The sequence below is a fragment of the Bufo gargarizans genome, chromosome 1, assembly GCF_014858855.1.
Source record: "Bufo gargarizans isolate SCDJY-AF-19 chromosome 1, ASM1485885v1, whole genome shotgun sequence".
NCBI classification, from domain to species: domain Eukaryota; kingdom Metazoa; phylum Chordata; class Amphibia; order Anura; family Bufonidae; genus Bufo; species Bufo gargarizans.
In genome coordinates, this window is record NC_058080.1 from 595,534,430 (window position 1) to 595,554,486 (window position 20,057).

The window sequence follows — 20,057 nt, forward strand, 5'->3', positions numbered from 1 at the left end:
TGACTTCTCTGTCTGGTCGGATGAGGCATTGCAGGCCTTTTCGGCTATTAAGGAATTTTTGCGTCTGCTCCCATTCTGATGCAGCCCGATGTGTCTCAGCCATTCGTGGTGGAGGTGGATGCATCAGAGGTGGGGGTTGGACTAGTGTTGTCTCAGGGTTCATCTCCTGGCAAGTGGCGTCCATGTGCTTCTTTTTCCAAAAGCTCTCGGTCGCCAAGAGGAATTATGATGTAGGAGATAGGGAATTGCTGGCCATAAAATTGGCCTTTGAGGAATGGCGTCACTGGTTGGAGGGGGCATCTCATCCCGTTACGGTATATACTGATCATAAGAACTTAGCTTACCTGCAAACTGCCAAGCGTCTGAATCTTAGACAGGCTAAATGGTCACTGTTCTTTACTAGGTTCAACTTTGTGGTTACTTTTCGCCCGGGGGTTAAAAACGTCAAGGCGGATGCATTGTCTCGTAGTTTTCCTGGGGGAGGTGATTCAGAGGATCCTGCTCCGATTTTGGCTGATGGGGTGGTTGTTTCTGCTCTGTTCCCCAAGTTGGAGATGGAGGTATTGGGAGCCCAGGAGGAGGCTCCGGATTCTTGTCCCCCAGGTAGCTTGTTTGTTCCTGCTGGATTGCGATACAAGGTATTCAAGAAACATTACGACACTGTCCTTGCGGGACATCCTGGTGGCAAGTCCACCTTTGATCTGATTTCCCGGAGGTTCTGGTGGCCCGGGTTACGTAAGAGTGTTGAGGATTATGTAGGAGCTTGTGAGACCTGTGCATGGGCAAAGGTTGCTCAGACACGACCTTCTGGTTCACTTCTTCCTTTGTCTATTCCATCTCGTCCTTGGACGTACTTGTCTATGGACTTTATTACTGATCTGCCGAGTTCCTCTTGGAAAACTGGGATTTTGGTGGTTGTTGATCGTTTCAGTAAAATGGCTCACTTTGTATCGTTAGCTAGTCTGCCCAATGCTAAGACTCTTGCTCAGGTTTTTGTGGATAACATCGTGAAATTACATGGCATTCCCTCGGATGTGGTTTCTGATAGGGGCACGCAGTTTGTTTCCAGATTTTGGAAAGCGTTCTGTTCTCGTCTTGGTATCCTACTTTCGTTCTCTTCGGCTTTTCATCTGCAGTCAAATGGACAGACAGAACGTACTAATCAAAATCTGGAGACCTACTTGAAATGTTTTGTGGCTGAAAACCAGGAGGACTGGTCCTCATTCTTATCACTATCAGAGTTTGATTTGAATAACCGTAAGCAGGAGTCCACGGGTAAGTCGCCATTTTTTGAGCATACGGTTTTCATCCTCAGTTTGATACCTTTTCTGAGACTAGTTCCTCTGGGATGCCAGAGGAGGAGAGATTTTCTTCTGCCTTGTCCTCTATCTGGCGGAAGATTCAAGTGAATTTGGAGAGAATGGGTGAGAGGTACAAGCGAATGGCTGACAAGAAACATATGACTGGTCCGGACCTGTGTGTGAGTGATCAGGTGTTGTTATCTACTAAAAATATTAAACTAAAAGTACCATCTTGGAAACTGGGTCCAAGATTTAATGGACCTTACAAAATATCTGCGGTGATCAATCCAGTAGCGTTTCGTCTGGATCTTCCGCAGATCTGAAGGATCCACGATGTGTTCCACAGGTCTTTACTTAAGAAATATGTGAAACCGGTGGAACCATCGCAATTGCCTCCTCCCCCTGTTTTGGTTGATGGAAATTTAGAGTTTGAGATCTCTAGGGTTCTCAACTCATGGGTTCTTTGGGGTTCCCTTCAGTACCTGGTACATTGGAGGGGATACGGCCCTGAGGAGAGGATGTGGGTTCCGGCTGTGGATGTTAGTGCCAGCCGACTGGTGAGGGCTTTTCACAGATCCCACCCGGATAAAGTTGAGCCGGGGTGTCCGGAGGTCACCCGTAGAAGGGGTGGTACTGTCATGCCCTGCTCAGGTTATGTGCGGAGATCTGCCAGGTTAGCAGCACGTGTGTAGTTTTTTGTTTTTTGTTTTGGAGTTGAGCTGTATCCGCCTCCCTTCAGGTGCACTGGGTGGGGTTGTTTGTATGAGTTTAAATTGCGCCCCTTCTCAGTGTCCTGTGCGGGTTATAGCTTCTATCTTGCTCAGTGGAAGGAAGGAAGGAAGGAAGGAAGGAAGGAAGGAAGGAAGGAAGGAAGGAAAGAAGGATTTGCTGTATCTGTGACAAGATAAGTTGGTTTTGTTTTCTTGTGTGTGTTCTGTCTAGGCTGTTAGAGAGACGCCTGCCTCCTCCAGGTCTGAGGAAGCAAGCCGTCTCTTTCCCCCTGTAACCATCTTAGGGATTTAAGGGAATCTTCAGCCTTAGGCAGGGGGACACGTTTAGGGTCTAAACATGGGCACAGAAGTCTAGGGAGAGCTGGTAGGGATTTGTAAGGAGGTGACCTTTATCCCCAGCTTCTGGCCTAGACACTTGTTTGTGGATTTCTGTTGTATCTTGTATCTTGTCCAGTGTGACACATATAGGCGCTGCTGGTTGACATATGGGGGCTGATAGATGGCTGAAGGTTAGGGGGTCTGATCTGAGGTCTGATTGACATTAGGGGTCTGATTGGGGCTGTAAGCTGAGGTCTGATTACCTTTGGGGGTCTGATTGCTGGTCTGACCTGAGGTGTAATGGAAATTATTTTTTTCTTATTGTTCTACCCTAAAACCTAGGTGCTTCTTATAGGGCGAGAAATAGGGTAGTTTTGTGGGAAAAGATCTTAATAACTTTTGTATCACTGCTCATTCTGGACTTTGTATACACAGTCATAGTGGGAAGGCTGTCAATCACTGATAGGACCGCTGTCAATCTACAGCCGCCTATAGCAGGTGGCTACCCTGTATGTCAATGTCCAGCACTTTAAAGAGCCTTAAAATGACTGCAGGAATTTTACGGGACGACTATCTGTAAGCTGCTGTTATAAATTCCTTTCCCCACATCAGTACAGAGCAGGACACTAGTTGGTTTGATGAGAAGCCTTTGATGTAGTTTTATGGGGGAGGGGGGGGGGGGTAATGTTGTTTTTCTTTGAGTCGACTGCCAGCTGGCATAGGGTGTCTTGCAGGCACTGCTACCAATATAAAGGTCTGAAAATTAACTCTCCCCCACAGGGAGAAGAAGTGCCACTCTACTGCCAACTATTGGAAGTAGCTACCCAGAAAGCAGAATATGTAGCAGTTTATAAAATCTTATGTGAATAAATCTTAAACATTGTATAAAGAACAGTTTGACAAATTGCTTATATATTTGTGTTAAAACTCATCCTTTTCAAAATTTCAGCTTTTTGTGAGTGAATACAAACATTGTTTTAACCCAGAGGCCAACACCCTGTCCTGACTAATTATTTCTCAGTTGAGGGTATATATCAAGTTTAGGCAACACAAGTCTCTCTCTTATCCTATCCTGAGGGTTTGTATAAGATAAGCTGTGCTTTTAAGTCGAGGCTGTTAACCTTACAGAGGATTGTCTGAATTGTACATATACAAGATGGGGAAAAGTATAGGGACACCTACACATTACATCTGCAGGACTGCATCCCAGTCCAGGCATAATATAGCCACCCTTTGCTTCCACTCTGGGAAGACTTTCTACAAGATTTTGGAGTGCGTCTGTGGGAATTTTCACCCATTTATCCAGAAGAGCATTTGTGAGGTCAGACACTGATTCTGGACGAGAGGGTCTGGCTCACAATCCCACCCAAAGGTGTTTGATCTACAGTATGTGAGCTAGTCAAGTTCCTCTACCCTAAACTCACCTAATAATGTCATTATGGATCTTGCTTTGTGCACTGGGGAACAGTCATGCTGGAACAGAAAAGGGCCTTTCCTAAACTATTTCTACAAAATTGGAAGTATAGAAAAGTCCAAAATGTCTTAATATTCCGAAGCATTTTAGATCTCCCCTCACTGAAAAATCATAGCATTTCATAGCATTATTAATTCTCCACCAAACTTAGCGCAATGCTTTCAGAGAGGTAATGTTCTCCTTGCATTTGTCATACCCAGACTCCATCAGACTGCCAGATAGAGAAGCATGACCATTCCACAGAGCATGTTTCCACTGCTCCAGAGTTTAGTAGCAGTGTGCACCATTTACAAGTATTCAAGATTCTCAGGCAGGCAGTAACACCAAATACAGGTGCAGCTTGTATTACGGCAATGCTCAGTATATTTCCAAAGCATATGAACATCAAATATTCAAAGTAGTAGAAGAAATATGCACAGCACTCCCTAATCGTTATACACTTCATTATTTGTTCTTAGTCCATTTAGTCCATTACACACTTGCAATTGGAGTTAAAGCAAATAGACAGTATATGCCACACATTATTAGTTGTTACAAAACTATACAATATTAGTATAATATTGTGATAGGTATTCAGTTCTAATAAGTATACAATTGTTTTATCCAAACAGACATACTGTATAGTCTCAGTCTGAGAAATAAAACTGGCGTCTACTTCTAGAAATATGTCATGTATCCAGCAGATAGGTTTAGCCCTTAGTAAGCTAACAAGACATGATGCATTCCCATTGTGAACCTCCTGACACGCTGTATCAAGCAAGGTACACTGTGACCAGCAGCCAGTGATTTCTTAAAAGGGTTTTCTGCTTTTTCCTAACCTATCCTCAGGACAGAGCATTTGTAGTTACACTGAAGTTACACATTTGTAGTTACACATTTGTAGTTACATTGAAGTGAATGGGACATACAAGCGCTGCGTTAACTTCAAACAGCTGATTAGTGGGGATGCCAGGAGTCAAACCCCCACATACCTGATATTTGTGATGTATCCTGAGGATAGATCAGTGATGTCTCACCTCTGACACTCCAGCTGTGGTAAAACTACAACTCTCAAGAAGCAAACTTGTTTGGCTATTCTCAGAACGCCATAGAAATGAATGGAGCATGCTGGGAGTCATAGTTTCGCCACAGCTGGAGTGGGGGGGGGGGGGTAAGCCATCACTGGGATAGATCATCAATATGGGGAGAGCGGACAACCCCTTCAAGTCCCCTAAATCTGACAAACATCTGCTTACCATCTTACTTATATAATAGAAGTCACAAGAACATTTCATATAGTACACAACATACTCTTATTGACAAGTCCTTGATCTTTAGTATCACAAAACCTAACTGTATGCATTTCTCTTTGGCTCTCTCCCCAAGAAGAGACAGTACCCTCAATTCCTGTCCTAGGCTGCTCACCCAGTTTAGCCAGTACTCTCTACTCTGCACTGATGAGGGGCAATCACCCTGAAAGAGCTGTCTGCAGATGAGGTGCTGACTTATTTAATATTCAAGTCACGTTTCAAGGCTCGAACATTGAATTATAGGATAGCTGCCTTACATCTGGTGGCATTAGAGGCAGAGCTTGTTAACAACTCATTTGCATCCATTTCTTTTTTAACAAATTGCCAACAAAAGGAACATGACATTCAGGTGAAATTTGAAAAATTAGAATATAGTGCAAAGTTCATTTATTTCAGTAATGCAACTTAAATTAGAACATTGTGAAAAGGTTTACTATTCTAGGCTCAAAGTGTCACACTCTAGTCAGCTAATTAATCCATACCCCCTTAGCAAAGGGTACCTGAGATTGTGACTTTGGGGTTTTCATAAGCTGTAAGCCATAATTATCCAAATTATAACAAATAAAGGATTGAAATATCTTGCTTTGCATGTAAAGCGAGGCCGGACTGGAGGCTTAGCCTTAAGAGGAGGCCGGCATGGCAGGGGGTGGTTCAGGAAAGAAAGAATAGGGATTGTGCAGTTTAAGTTGCTGGGGGTTAGTAATTTGGGGGGAGGGGCTGGCCTTTAAGAGGGGGCTGTGGGGAAGAAAGAGGCGCCATTTTAGAGGAGTAAGCAGGTAACCCCCGCCCACCCTCCCTTGTTTTGATGGTTTATGTTCTTGATCCTGTTTGTGTAAGGTGAAAACAAGTTGGGGGATGTTCTTTGGGATTGGTGTTGTCACAGCAGCTGTGGAGGTGGGAGGTCCTCACAGTTGCCAGGTTGCTGAGGAGGGGAGGGCCCTACAGTTGAGGCTAGACTCCCTTGGTTGGTGACGGATTTAAGGGGTCCATCGGTTGGTGCCTCCGAGCTGGTGCTTAATGGCTGGAGGCAAGGTGGAGTTCCCCGTATGGGATTTAATTATTTTAGGCTTCGAGGACCTTTCTCCGTCGGTAATGTTCAGAATGTTCATAATTTGTGTAAGTGTTAATAAGAAAACGGCTGCTTTTGCCGATTAAAATTCACCGCTGTGTCAGTGTGGTTATTGGGAAAAAGGTGAAATGATCCTGGGACATAGGTTGGAGAGTTAGCGGACCAGTTACAACGTCATGAGTCTCATATATTAGTTTCACCTATATATGTTTACTCATTGGAAGTGACTAATCCAACCATATACTATAACTAGTGAATTTACTTTTCATTAATTCATCCCTCCACACTTGCTCCTGCAGGTGTTATTAAGTAGAGTACTGTATTAGGAGTACAACTGCTGGCTCCAGATTGCTAATTTGTATGTGAATACTCATCCCTGTTTGCCCACTGTGTGCCGGCAATACAGACCTAAAATACATTAAGAGTACTGCTACTGGAGTCCTGTGTACATGCTCATGAGTAGTGTTGGGCGAGCATGCTCGGCTGAACATCGCGTGTACTCGAGCGTGATGCTCGAGTCAGTGTATTTAAATCTTATTTAGCCTCTATTTCTGAAAAGTTTCTGTCAGGATTAGAACTCACAACCTTCTACATTACAGCCAAGAATCTTAACTACTACACTATAGAGCTGCATGGCCAGTTACCTAAAAAATATATATATATATATAAATATGAGACTTCTGCTGCATAGGAAAACTTAGTAAGTAAGTATCCCACCAGAAACCTTTCAGAAAAAGAGGCAAATTAGATTTAAATACACTGGGTGTCCCCAAGCACTGACTCCATACATGGACATAGCTATATATGGAGTCAGAGCAGGGACTCCTAAGCCAAACTAGAGTCCCAACACCCTCCCCTCTTCAGAGCAGGGGGCACCTGGTTTAATGCTCGGGTTCTCCCATTGACTTCCATTGTGCTTGGGTTCTCTGTAAAGCACCCGAGCATCGGGAAGTTTTCTACACGAGCACCAGAGCACACAAGCACTTTGGTGCTCAACCAACACTACTTATGAGTCCTCCCAATGTGTCCCAGGGTCAGTTTACCGAAGCACAGTGGGGAAATGGGGGTGACTATCCACATACACATTAGCAATCTAGAGTTAGCGGCAACCATACTATTCGAATAGTGATGTACTTATTACTTTTCTTACCCGTTTAAATTTAAATAAGGGGCACATTTATTAAGACTGGCATTTTAGACATAAACTGGTGGAGGTTCCGCCGAAGTTATAAAAATACGCCGGCCTCTCCATAACTTTGGCACATCCAGCGCCAGTTTTAAATGCAAGACAGCTTCCGAGCTGTCTTACATTTAGACCTCTTTCTATGCCTGAAACAGGTATAGAAAATGATGAATGCGACTGCCTGCTGGCCTGTCCCCTTCTCCACCCACATCACGCCCAATTATTTAGACCTGACGTGAGCGGGTGAAGTGGCAGATTATGGTGCAACTACCTGTTAAAGAGAGGTGTATACAAATGGGTCCTGTGATGCATCAGATCAGGGACAACATTCCATATTGATCATATTAGTTTGTGCACTGTATTAAATGTCCTTGTAATTTCTACTATATTGTTAAAACTATAATACCTGTGTCTGCCATATTTAGGGAACTTAAGGCTACTTTCACACTAGTGGCAGGACGGATTCGACAGGCTATTCACCCTGTCGGATCCGTCCTGCCGCTATTTCGCCGTGCCGCCGGACTGCCGCTCTGTCCCCATTGACTATAATGGGGATGGGGCGGAGCTCCTGCGCAGCACGGCGGTGCACGGCGAGAGGCCGCCAGACTAAAAGTACTGCATGTCCGACATTTTAGTCCGGCAACCTCCGCCCCCGTCCCCATTATAGTCAATGAGGCAGTCCGGCGGCATGGCAAAATAGCGATAGGACGGATCGGACAGAGTTAACAGCCTGTCGGATCCGTCCTGCCGCTAGTGTGAAAGTACCCCAAAGGGGTTATGCCATGATTTATGTAAAAAATTCTAATCAGGCATGTAGAATATGTTTTGTGGCTCAACCCCTTTAAAAAAACAGTGGTCATAGTGCAGCTTGTGTAATACTGTGCTGCAGGGAGGGGAATGCATTGGGCTGATGTTTGTGGGCTTACTGAGGGTTAAATCTATCTGCCAGAGACATGATATATTGCTAGGAAGAGAAGCCGCTTTGATTTCTCTCACTGAGAATATGTGTACACTTGGATTAAATAATTATAGCAATTTTAGTGCATATTTGTTATACCTGAATATCTATCACACTATTATACTATTATTGGACCTGTTTCTAAATATTGCATCATTTTGTAACAATTATGAGTGATGTATAATATATATAGGGGTCACAGCAGCAAATAGCATTTATTATGTAGTGAAAGTTACTGTATACTAGTGTACTAGTGTATATTGATTGTCCATATTGCCCCTTTGCTGGCCGAATTCATTATTCCATCACATTATACACTGCTCATTTCCATGGTTACGACCACCCTGCAATCCAGCAGCAGTGGTCATGCTTGCACACTATAGGAAAAAGCACTGGCCTACATGCGCCACCACGGTCCCTCCCGACAGAGAGCTTTTTCCTACAGTGTGCAAGCACGGCAACTGCTGCTGGATAGAAGGGCGGTAGTAAACATGGAAACAAGAAGTGTATCATGTGATGGAAAAATTATTCCAGCCATGATAAATGTCTCTTGCTGAAGTGACACAACCCCTTTAATTATATATTGGATCCTAGCATTTCATCACATTAGTACCGAAATATAGCATCATGTGTGATGGAGTTCTGCTGTAACCAATATGCATTAAGACCTGTCTGAGTGATAAACTGTTTTAGTTTCCTATAGCAACCAATCACAGTGCAGCTTTCATATCTTATAGTGCTCTTGATAAATTAAATCTGGGCTGTGATTGGTTGCTATGGGCAACTAAAAGAGTTTTTCATTTAGACAGTGTATAAATGTACCCCAAAGTATAGTGCTGAAACTATATACATATATATTTGCATTTGTATAGTGAATACATGTTAGGGTGGGTTCACACTAGCGTTAGGGATTCCGTTATGGCTTTCCATTATAACAGGGTTATAAGGGAAGATAACGGAATCCATAGGATGGAATGCAAAACGGAAGCCTTTAAGAGGCATTCCGTTTTGCTCCGTCCTAATAGAAGTCTATGGGAAAACATAACGAATCCGTCTGGGTACCGACAGGACTTTTTTTTCCGTCTTGCATAACGGGAACCAGATGGATCCGTTTTGATTCCTATAGACTTCTATTAGGACGGAGAGCAAACGGAATATCCTTTTAAAGGCGTCCATTTTGCATTCCGTAATAATGCAAATCTATGGGCAGCAAGATCCGTCCTTCCATCTTATGGATTCCGTTATGTTCCATTATAACCCTGTTATAACGGAAAGCCATAACGGAATCCCTAACGGCAGTGTGAACCCACCCTTATTTAGACCGGCCAACACTTTTCAGCTCATCTGAAGTCTATTTTACAAAATGCTTGTATGCACCATGAAATAACATTTCTGGAACATATTTTCTTAGATCTGTGTTGTGCCAATCCTTGCTTATTCCTCCTGGAAAATTTTACAACAAACTAACTGTATGTTTCCATTTTCTTTGTCAAAGAGGTGTGTCCTTCCACAATCTGTCAGCACTAACTTGAAAGTGTCAGATCGGGCAGGGGCACACCCCCAACTTGTAACTCCAATGCTCAGTTTATTCATAAGCTTCCAGTATTAATAACAGAGGAACGTACAACATACAGTTCTCAGAAAAGAAACTGTTGGATTTATAATGAGAAAACACAAGCATGCTTACAGACATGTCAGGAGTGATGACCAGATTCTCTTTAAACTGAGTTAAAAATGAGGTGCGTGGAGGTTGAATAGCACTGACGGTGTATGCTGAACAATAATGAAGTTGGTAATTACTTACTGCTCTTATCTATTCCACTCATCAGTTGCTATACAAATCTCATGTATTACCATTACTGGAAACACTGGTGAATAGATTCAGATTGACATAAAAAGTCAAATACTAGATCATTGTAAAGAATATTATACAACTGTACCCCAACTTTTTGTAACCTCTTGGGCTATGTTCAGACTTTATTATTGTTCATTCATATATTAAACCATTTCAGTCACATTTATATGGTGTTTCTGTGGGATTTGCCCAATTAATTCAAAAGTGGAAAAACTGTGGCATAAAAAATGTATTAAAACTCTCATGGGGCATACACAGAGGTGAGGGGAGCCCCATAATAAATGTTAAAATGGACTTCCCTTTTGGGTGCAGATGAGACCACTTCAAATCACCTGGGGTAGGAGAACTTGGTGCTTATTTACCCCAGTTTAATTTCCATGACCCTTTAAAGGGGTTATCCAACTCCAAAAATGCCCCCTCAAATGCCCGGGCCCCTCACATAGGTTGTACTCATCTCGTCCACCGAAACCTGTGTCGCTTCTGATGCCAGCACGGCCATCTCTGCATTTCCCTATTGCGCGGATCAAAACATTCAGCGACGGGGGTGGGGACAACCAATAAAAGGCCCTGAGATGGGAACGAGCCTCCCTAGCACCACGGGTGACTCTACCAAACCCTCATTCATTGGGTGATCCTATCATTCTGCCCAGGAACAATGGTTTTCCATGGGGACGAGTGATCGCAGTGGTGGTCACTTGTCCTCATACAGCACGCGTGATTGATGTCTTTAAAGGGGTTTTCCCATGACTAATATATACAATGAAAATCAGACATCATATAGTAAATGACAACCTATTTCTAACACAGCTCTAGAACCAGTCCTGTACCTCACATGGATCCAGAGATCTCCCCATTCATTGCTCTGCTAGATTTATATCAAGCTGGCATCTCAAGGGGAGTGTCTTTTTGGCTACAGCTAAGGGGGCGTGTCCATGTTCTACCTATCACAGCTCAGGGGGCGTGTCCATGCTCTCCCTATCACAGCTCAGAAGGCAGTTGAAGGATGAAACTGAGCATGTGCGGCTATCTCATTGAGCAGGGCAAAGAAATAAAAAAAGAACCAAACAGCAGGTGGCGCTATACAGATAAATTTTAATGAATAACTCAGTGGCTATGCTACATTTCTAATTATATGCAATTACAAATGTACTCAGATCCAGGTATTTTGTAGAATTGTTTTCATGGGACACAGCCCTCATCTTCGCTGACGATTGAGCAATTATTGGGAATGTTTGTTACCGATAATTGCCTGATATATCTGTCCGTATAAAAGGACTTTTTGTTATTTCTTACACCTTTATTGGCTTACGTTGTAGGACATGTGTAAAAAATGCCTTTGCACAGGTTTTTACCCCCCCCCCCCCCATTCATTTAGGCTGAATCCTCTCTCTTCATAAAGTAGATTTTAATATGGGTTTTTTTGGTCTTTTTTTGCTACAACAACCCTGGTACATATCACCACAGCAAATATATAGATATATAGAAAGTAATGTATTTATATCATGTTCATGTGTGTACCCTGTAATGGACAGAACATGAAATTGAAATGTACATACCCAAAAGTGACGCCTTCTGAATCTCTTATAATAACAGCAGTTCAGATTTCATTCAGTGTTAACTCCTGTCATTCACTCATTGACAAAACACCCAACTATCAGCAACCTGACACAGCTAGCAGTTCTGTGTAATTCGCCTTCAGCAAAACCTATGAATAGTCATGTTGACCTGGGAATCTGAACATGTGCTGAGCAAAATGAATTGGCTTTGCAGTATATTGTTCTGACGATACCTTCTATACATTTTTAAACAGTTCATGGAAATAAAGTTCAAGGCAACATTCACAATACTACGTCTACAGCACCCATGGACAAAACCTAATAAAGGTCCATTTTAAACGTGGTAAGATCAGAGTTCATTGCCAGTTTATACATATAGTGGCACTTAATTATTTTGATGCATGACAATACTACTCTCTCTAAATGAGGTATTACGATGACATGGAACATATAAAGACATATCAATGGACTTTAACATGGATGATAAACCTGCAGGGATAACCTTATGGCAGACTTTTCATCACTAGCTGGCCATGTAGCCAGCAAAGATGAAAATGTATGAATCCAGGATAAGACACAAGAAAGCATGCACACCATGGAGGCATTCCACCTACCTGTACTGATCCTACATGACAGGAGACACAAGGACAGATAGACAAGGCAGCAGTTGCAGTGCAGTCCCATCCCTTTTTCTTGCCCCATCCACTTAATGGTCTAAACACATGGAACAGACGCTGAAAGAGTCTTAAATCTGCCAATGTGTGTTGCTTGCTTCCCCAGCTTTTTTTTTTCCAGCAAAGTTAGTGAATCACTGCCCAGAGAACAACTTTGCCTTTTTTTCCATCTTCGTCTGTGTGGATTATTGAAGGGGGGCAAAAAAGGGAAAATTATAACTTTTGGTTCAAGTGTTTCTTCTGCAATGAAAGAGTGAGTTTTTTTCGTGTTATTGGTGCAAATCAGATTCCTTATAAGCACAGTGAAGTAAGAGCTTCCTAGTAAAGGGAACCCACCAGATTGGGAGAGAGATGAAAGAAAAGGGGGTTTTGTGCAGGAAGAGAGAAATATAAAGCAGCTGCAAAGCAGACAAAAGAGGGAAAGAGATCAGATCTCCCTTGCACTCACACACATGCACATGCTGTACTGAATACTGCACACATTATCTTTGCCTCACACAGTTATAAGAGCAGCAGGAGGGGAGGAGAAGTAGGGAGAATGCTGTAGCTAACTAGGTGGCTATACAAGCTCAGACGTTCACAGAGGAGGGGGCCTTCTCCTACCAATGAAATGGGATTGGCTGCAAGCAAAGAATTATTAGCATAAATTGCACGTGAAATGGGAGCAGGTAGGAGTGCAGAACCTCAGACGAGAGCCATGAACTTCCAGATCAGCAGCAGTTCTGGACCAGTGTCAATGCTTTCTAGGTAATAAGGTGTTCCTCTCTTATTACAGCACGCTTTACTGCAATCCATACATCTGAACTGCATCGTTTTAGCTTCCTTGTGAAATCTAATCTCTTTGAGGCACCATCAGACACCCTAGAGTGTTAGTTGAGTTTTTTGGAGAAGATTTTAAGACACATTTTCCTGCTGTTTTTTCAGCCAAAGTCAGAAGTAACTGATGAGTCCGATGTATGTCTCATAAGCCAACCTGTTCTAAAATGATCAATCAGCAGTGTTCAGGACCTTTCTTTTCAGATTTCCCACAAAATACAGGAAAAATGAGGACTAACAGTGAGGCTTCCAGGTGGCTATTTGCAGGGGGTCTTGTTCAGCTAGATTAGGGCTGACATAGCAGGTCACTCATCTAGCTCATGTCGTGGTTCACTTTCCCTAAATTCTGACTAGGTTGGTGGTGGTGACCTCCTAAAAATGTTTTGGCCATTGTTAGAACACTCTCCCTAATAAAGGCAACCCCCAACCAATGCAGGAACCTCGGGCCTGACTTGACAATACCCTTACCTGAATTCCTAGTTTAAAATCCCCCATTAAAAATTCAGGAGATAGTATTGTCAAGTCCAAGCTTCCTACACTGGCTCGTGGTCACTCCTATTAAGGTGAGTGCTCCAACAGTGACCAAACTCGTCAGAATTTAGGGAGAGTGAATCACTGCATGAGCCAGGTGTGTGAACTGCTATTTTAGCCCTAAAGTTGAATAAGACCCCTTAGAAATAGCCACATGGAAACCTCACTGTTATTTTGTGGGTAACTGAAAGTATTGCATTTTTTTAATATAGAACAATAAAAGTTATGCTTTATATAAAAAGAAAGGTCCCACACGTGTCTGTGGATCCACCAGGAAGGAGCAGAATAGGTCCTTTCTTTATATTTCTGATTCCTTTCAAATCCACTTCTGGCATTGGCTGAAAAACCTGCAGGAAAATCTGCCTCAAATCCTCCTCCAAACAACTCTACATGAACCTATCCTAACTTTTCACCACACCCCTCATGTCAGTTTATTAGGATAGGGAACACCTGAACATTTTCTAATTCAAGGATTTCCCTCTTATCATTCCTAGTCTACAGAAACTAGGCATTTTGGCAGGTGAAGTATTCTACAATTTTTGTCTAGCACTATAACCTGACTGCTTTGTCAAGCTGCAATCAGTTTACATGTCTACTGTGAAGGTGATAGGTCCATCTGCTGCTGCCTTCTAGGAAAGACCAGGACAGAGAACCCTAGTTGGGAAGCACTGGCATAGATACCAATTTGCATGGCCAGTTCAATTATCGATAGATGATAATGAAGGGATCCAAACAATTGATTGCCTGTTCAAAAATCTTAAAGCCAGCAGTTATCCTATGTCTTAAATACATTTGAAAAGCATAGATTAGAAAAGCAATAACATAAACATTATATTAATACCGTGCATTCTTTGCACAATCAGTGCTGTATGTTTTACTAAAGCAAATATTTTGCATCCACTGTGGAATACTGACTGTAGCTTCAGAGACGGTGGCTCCCATAATATATGTAATACAAAGGCATGGAGAGCAAGATAAAAACAACACACAATAATCTTACCAGAAATACCAAAGTGCATTATTTTCAGCTACAATCAGTGTTACAATACAATATACAGTATTCTCAAAGGGCATCCAAGTTTCTGTCTTTTTTTACTGTCCTCTAAAGCTGTTTTCACAAAATTTTACTTACTGTACTGTACATTATATAGACAACACCATTGGGACACACCTCTTAATTATTGAATTTGGGGGTTTCATTCAGTCCATTACCCCAAGTGTCTAAATTCCAACCCCTAGCCATGCAGTCTGCCTTTAGAAACATTCGTGAAAGAATGGGTTGTTCTAAAGATCTCAATGAATTCCAGCATGGTACTGTAATAGGATGGCACTGCTGCAACAAGTCAGTTTGTCACATTTATTCCCTTCTAGATATTCCAAAGTCAACTGTGAGTGATATTTTTGCAAAGTGGAATTGTTCAGACACTACAGCAACCCAACCAAGATGTGGCAGACCACACAAAGTTACAGTGCACAAAGTGCTAAGGCGCAAAGTACATAAAAGGCATTGGTGTTCTGCTAATTCAATAACTACAGCGTTCCAAACCTTCTCTGGTTCTAACATCAGCACCAAGAGCATCATGGCATGGGTTTCCACAGCCAAGCAGCTGCATGCAAGCCTTACATCACCAAAAACAATGCCAAGCGTCGGATTGAGTGGTGTAACGCACACCACCAATGGACTCTGGAGCAGTGAAAACGTGTAATCACACTTCTCTAGTTTAGTGGAGGAGGGATAATGATATTGGGTTGTTTTTGAGGGGTTGGCCTAGTGGGCTTAGTTCCAGTAAAGGGAGATCTTAACGCTTCAGAATACCAAGATATTTTGGACAATTCTTTGCTCACAGCTTTGTGGGAACAGCATTTTCTGTTTCAGCATGACTGTGCCCCACTGTGCATAGCAGGGTCCATAAATGTATGGTTGGGTGAGTTTGGTATGGAAGAACTTGAGTAGAACACATACAGAGCCTTGATCTTGACACCATTGAATACCTTTGGGATGAACTTGAATGGATTTTGTGAGCCAGGCCCTCTCATCCAACATCGGTGTATGACCTCACATATGCTCTCGATGAATGGACAAAAATTCCCACAGACACACTCCAGAATCTTGTAAAAAGCCCTGTCAGAACAGTGGAAGCTGTTTTATCTGCAAGGGGAAGGGGGTGGGAGGCATCTCCATATTAATGACTATGGATTTAGAATAGGATGTCATAAAAGCTCCTGTAGGTGTAATGTGCATGTGTCCTAATACTTTTGTCCATGCAGTGTATGTAAAAATAAGTCAAAGGGGTTTCCCTATCTCCAAATTAATCTATAGATTGAAGTTTCAGAGAGAGCCTGAACCAATCAAATTTACTGTTGCAATGAAGACTAAAAGTCTTTAGAGACACAGATAAATTAACATTAATTTCACTACCGGAGGTTTTTTCGTTTTTGCATTTAAATTTTTCTTCCCTATTTTCCTTGAGCCATTCACATAGCTGTATGAGGGCTTATTTTTGGCGGGACAAGTTGTACTTTCTAATGCCACCATTAATTATGGAATAAAATGTAGTGGGAAGCGCGAAAAAAAAAATTCCAGAATTCCAATTGGAAAAAAAAACTCAATTCCTCCACCGTTTTGCGGGTTTTATTCCCACAGCATTTTGTTTGCGGCAAATGTGACCCCTGCTCTTCATTCTCTGGGTCAGTACAATTACAACGCTCACCCATATATATAGGTTTTTAATGTGTGAATAGTGTAAAATTTAATTTAAACTTTGATACATTTTTATTTTTTACATCACCATATTCTATAACTTTTTTATACTCTTATGTCTATTGAGCTGTTTAGGGGCTCATTTTTGACAATTCGTAGTTATTATTGATACAATTTTTGAGTGTGCGTGACTTTTTGATTAAAATTTTTGGCTAAGAGAAGCAACGAAAAAATGTCAAATCGGCCATTTTGACCACTTTTTTCCGTTACGCCATTCGCTGTACTGGAATTTTTTTAGATTTTAATAGTATGGGCATTTTTGTTTTGAAACAGCAAAGACCTGCACGTGCGAGCGGGCGCCATGTTTACACATCACTCCAGCGCGGTGCATGTACGGCGCTGGGAGCAAAAGGGTTAAGAAGGATCATGATGCAATGTATCGTAAATGTCTTCCATGCTCTGAGTATAATCTTAACTAGTGTTGAGCGAACAGGTGGTTTCAAGTTTGGCGTACAAGGTTCGGGTTCTGGTTATCTAACAATTCTATTATTGATTCCTCTACCACAGACCATAAGTTATGGTCCGTGGAAGTAGAATCTATAACGGAATTCTTAGATAACCTGAACCTTGTACGCCGAACTTGAAACCACAAATTCGCTCAACACTAATCTTAACCAGTTCAGGGCTACACAATGTCCGGTTCTCAAAGAATGATTTGTTCCTGTATCACTATTAAAAGAGGGAGCTTAGGGCTCTTTCACACCTGCGTTATTGTCTTCCGGGATAGAGTTCCGTCGTCGGGGCTCTATGCCGGAAGAATCCTGATCAGGATTATCCTAATGCATTCTGAATGGAGTGAAATCCGTTCAGGATGCATCAGGATGTCTCCAGTTCCGGAACGGAACGTTTTTTGGCCGGAGAAAATACCGCAGCATGCTGCGCTTTTTGCTCCGGCCCAAAAAACTGAAGACTTGCCGCAAGGCCGGATCCGGAATGAATGCCCATTGGAAGGCATTGATCCGGATACGGCCTTAAGCTAAACGTCGTTTCAGCGCATTGCCGGATCCAACGTTTAGCTTTTTCTGAATGGTTACCATGGCTGCCAGGACGCTAAAGTCCTGGCAGTCATGCGGGGAGCGGGGGAGCAGCATACTTACCATCTGTGCGGCTCCTGGGGCGCTCCAGAGTGACGTCAGGGCGCCCCAGGCGCATGGATGACGTGATCGCATGGCACGTCATCCATGCGCCTGGGGCGCTCTGACGTCACTCTGGAGCGCCCCGGGAGCCGCACGGATGGTAAGTATACCGCTCCCCTGCTCCCCGCTCCTACTATGGCAACCAGGACTTTAATAGCGTCCGGGGTGCCATAGTAACACTGAAAGCATTTTGAAGACGGATCCGTCTTCAAATGCTTTCAGTACACTTGCGTTTTTCCGGATCCGGTGTGTAATTCCGGCAAGTGGAGTACACGCCGGATCCGGACAACGCAAGTGTGAAAGAGGCCTTAGGGGTTAACTAGGCCCAGAATAATTAGAACAGTGGTAACTGACATTTGTCAGTGCAAAAGGGTTGATTTCTTCTGTATATGGGCTGCTAATAAGTTTATAGTAGGCATTTAGGTAACATTCTTGAGACTTGCTGTCACGCTCTAATGTGGGAGGGAAACACCACACCGAACATAGGAGGGAAAGGAAATAAGGCCTGAAAACTAGGGAAGAAAGATGGACACCTCCTAGTGAAAACCCTAACCAAAGCCCTGACTGACTACTAGTATGAACAGACCCCAAAGGTAGGTGTCTTCATACACAGGAATACCTAAAGTCCTTTCTAACCTTAAAGGACCCTGGTACTAATGACAGGAATGAGACAACTTGTTCCTCCAAAAGGAAGGATGAACAGGAGTCTCTCTGAGACCTAATCAAAACAACAAGGAAATACAACACACAGCAAAGTCAAAATAAAATACAAAAGGGAAAGGTAACACTTAAAGAGGACCTTTCACCTGGAAAAACATTGTGAACTAAGTTTCCTGACATATACAGCGGCGCCCAGGGATCTCACTGCACTTACTATTATCCCTGGGCGCTGCTCCGTTCTCCCGTTATGTCCTCCAGTATGTTCGGGGACTTGGTTATAGTAGGCGGAGACTGCCCTTGTTCTGCTGGGCGTCTCCTCCTCCTAGGCTGACGCGCTGGCCAATCGCAGCGCACAGCTCACAGCCTGGGAGTTTTTTTTCTCCCAGGCTGTGAGCTGTGAGTTGCAATTGGCCAGCGTTACAGTCTAAGAGGAGGAGACACCCAGCAGAACAAGGGCAGTCTCTGCCTACTATAACTTAGTGAGCGAATATACCGGAGGACATAACGGGAGAACAGAGCGGCGTCCAGGGATAATAGTAAGTGCAGTGAGATCCCTGGGCACTGCTGTATATGTCAGGATACTTAGTTCCCAATGTTTTTCCAGGTGAAAAGTCCTCTTTAACTTCCAAGAAGCTATGGCAGCACCAGGAACTCAGCCGAGATCTAAACACCAGCTTTCCAGAGGTCCAACTGAAGCGATAAACCGCACAGCATTGTGGGAGAAACAACTTTAAATAGGGAAAGTTAAATGACCACAAAAGCAACACCTGGAGATTAAAGGTGTTGCCAGTACCAGAAACAACACAGACGTCTATTGATCCACACGGTAAACATGTCAAATCAAACCATGTGTTGCCACTCTCAAATATCCCCTGTCACTGACTGTTGCGGGGATGTCTGTATGTCTCGGTACATCCGTGACACTTGCATCAGCCAGTGATTAGTGAGCAGGCCTTCCCTGGCATTTCTGTCATGTGGAACCAGGACAGGAGGTGCAGAGCAGCAGGGATCCTAGCAGCATCAGGGCATCAGTGGAAGGGGATCAGAGGAAGTAAGTAATGCTTTTTTTAATTTATTTTTACTTTTTTCTGACATGTTTTTACTGCCGAGAAAACCCTTTTGTGGAAAAAGATTCAGCTGAACTAGTCTTTATTTAATTTTAATCCCTGCTCATTCTGGGTTTAGGAGTCCAGTGAACAATTCTGCTTAGTGACTTATAGCTATTACATGTATGCAGACCTATACAAGGCCTGACAGTCCCTAATAGGACTGCCCAGTGAACATCTAAGCCTAGATTGAGAAGAAGTAGAATATATAAAATGCTAATGATATAAAAAAAATCCCAAAAAGCTATATCAATCTTCTCAATTCCTCCTGCTATATAACCAGCTATCCCAGAGGTTCCCATTAAAGAAACATATCATTCTCCACGTCCTCAGGTCCTACATTGATAATAACATGTTATGTTCCTTGTATCTGGAGTATTGTTCTTTAACAAGCTGGTAACTTTGTGGATAAAGGCGATCAAATTGGTAAGAGATACATTAAATAATAAGGCACATAGAAAATCTTGTTTGATTTTTTTGTGATTATATTTTATGCCTTCAGAGAAAAGGGTGAAATGGTTTATCAGAACATTCTTTGGTATTTAAATACATTTACCAAGTCTAATTTTCCATCATGAAAAATTATCATTTCAAGGCAAAAGTAAAGTCACATTTCACAAATGAAATTCTATACATCAC

At 42.7% G+C, this 20,057-nt stretch overlaps 1 protein-coding gene across 1 annotated transcript in view; it reads right to left on the reverse strand.

The window, feature by feature from the left end:
• ADAMTS19 (ADAM metallopeptidase with thrombospondin type 1 motif 19) overlaps positions 1 to 12,502 on the reverse strand; it is a 355,301-nt gene extending 342,799 nt beyond the window's left edge. Inside the window, exon 1 of the mRNA XM_044291002.1 lies at positions 12,349 to 12,502. Coding sequence (XP_044146937.1) covers positions 12,349 to 12,436 — 88 coding nt within the window. The 5' untranslated portion in view covers positions 12,437 to 12,502. The remainder of the gene's footprint in view (positions 1 to 12,348) is intronic.
• Between the last annotated feature and the right edge of the window lie 7,555 nt (positions 12,503 to 20,057).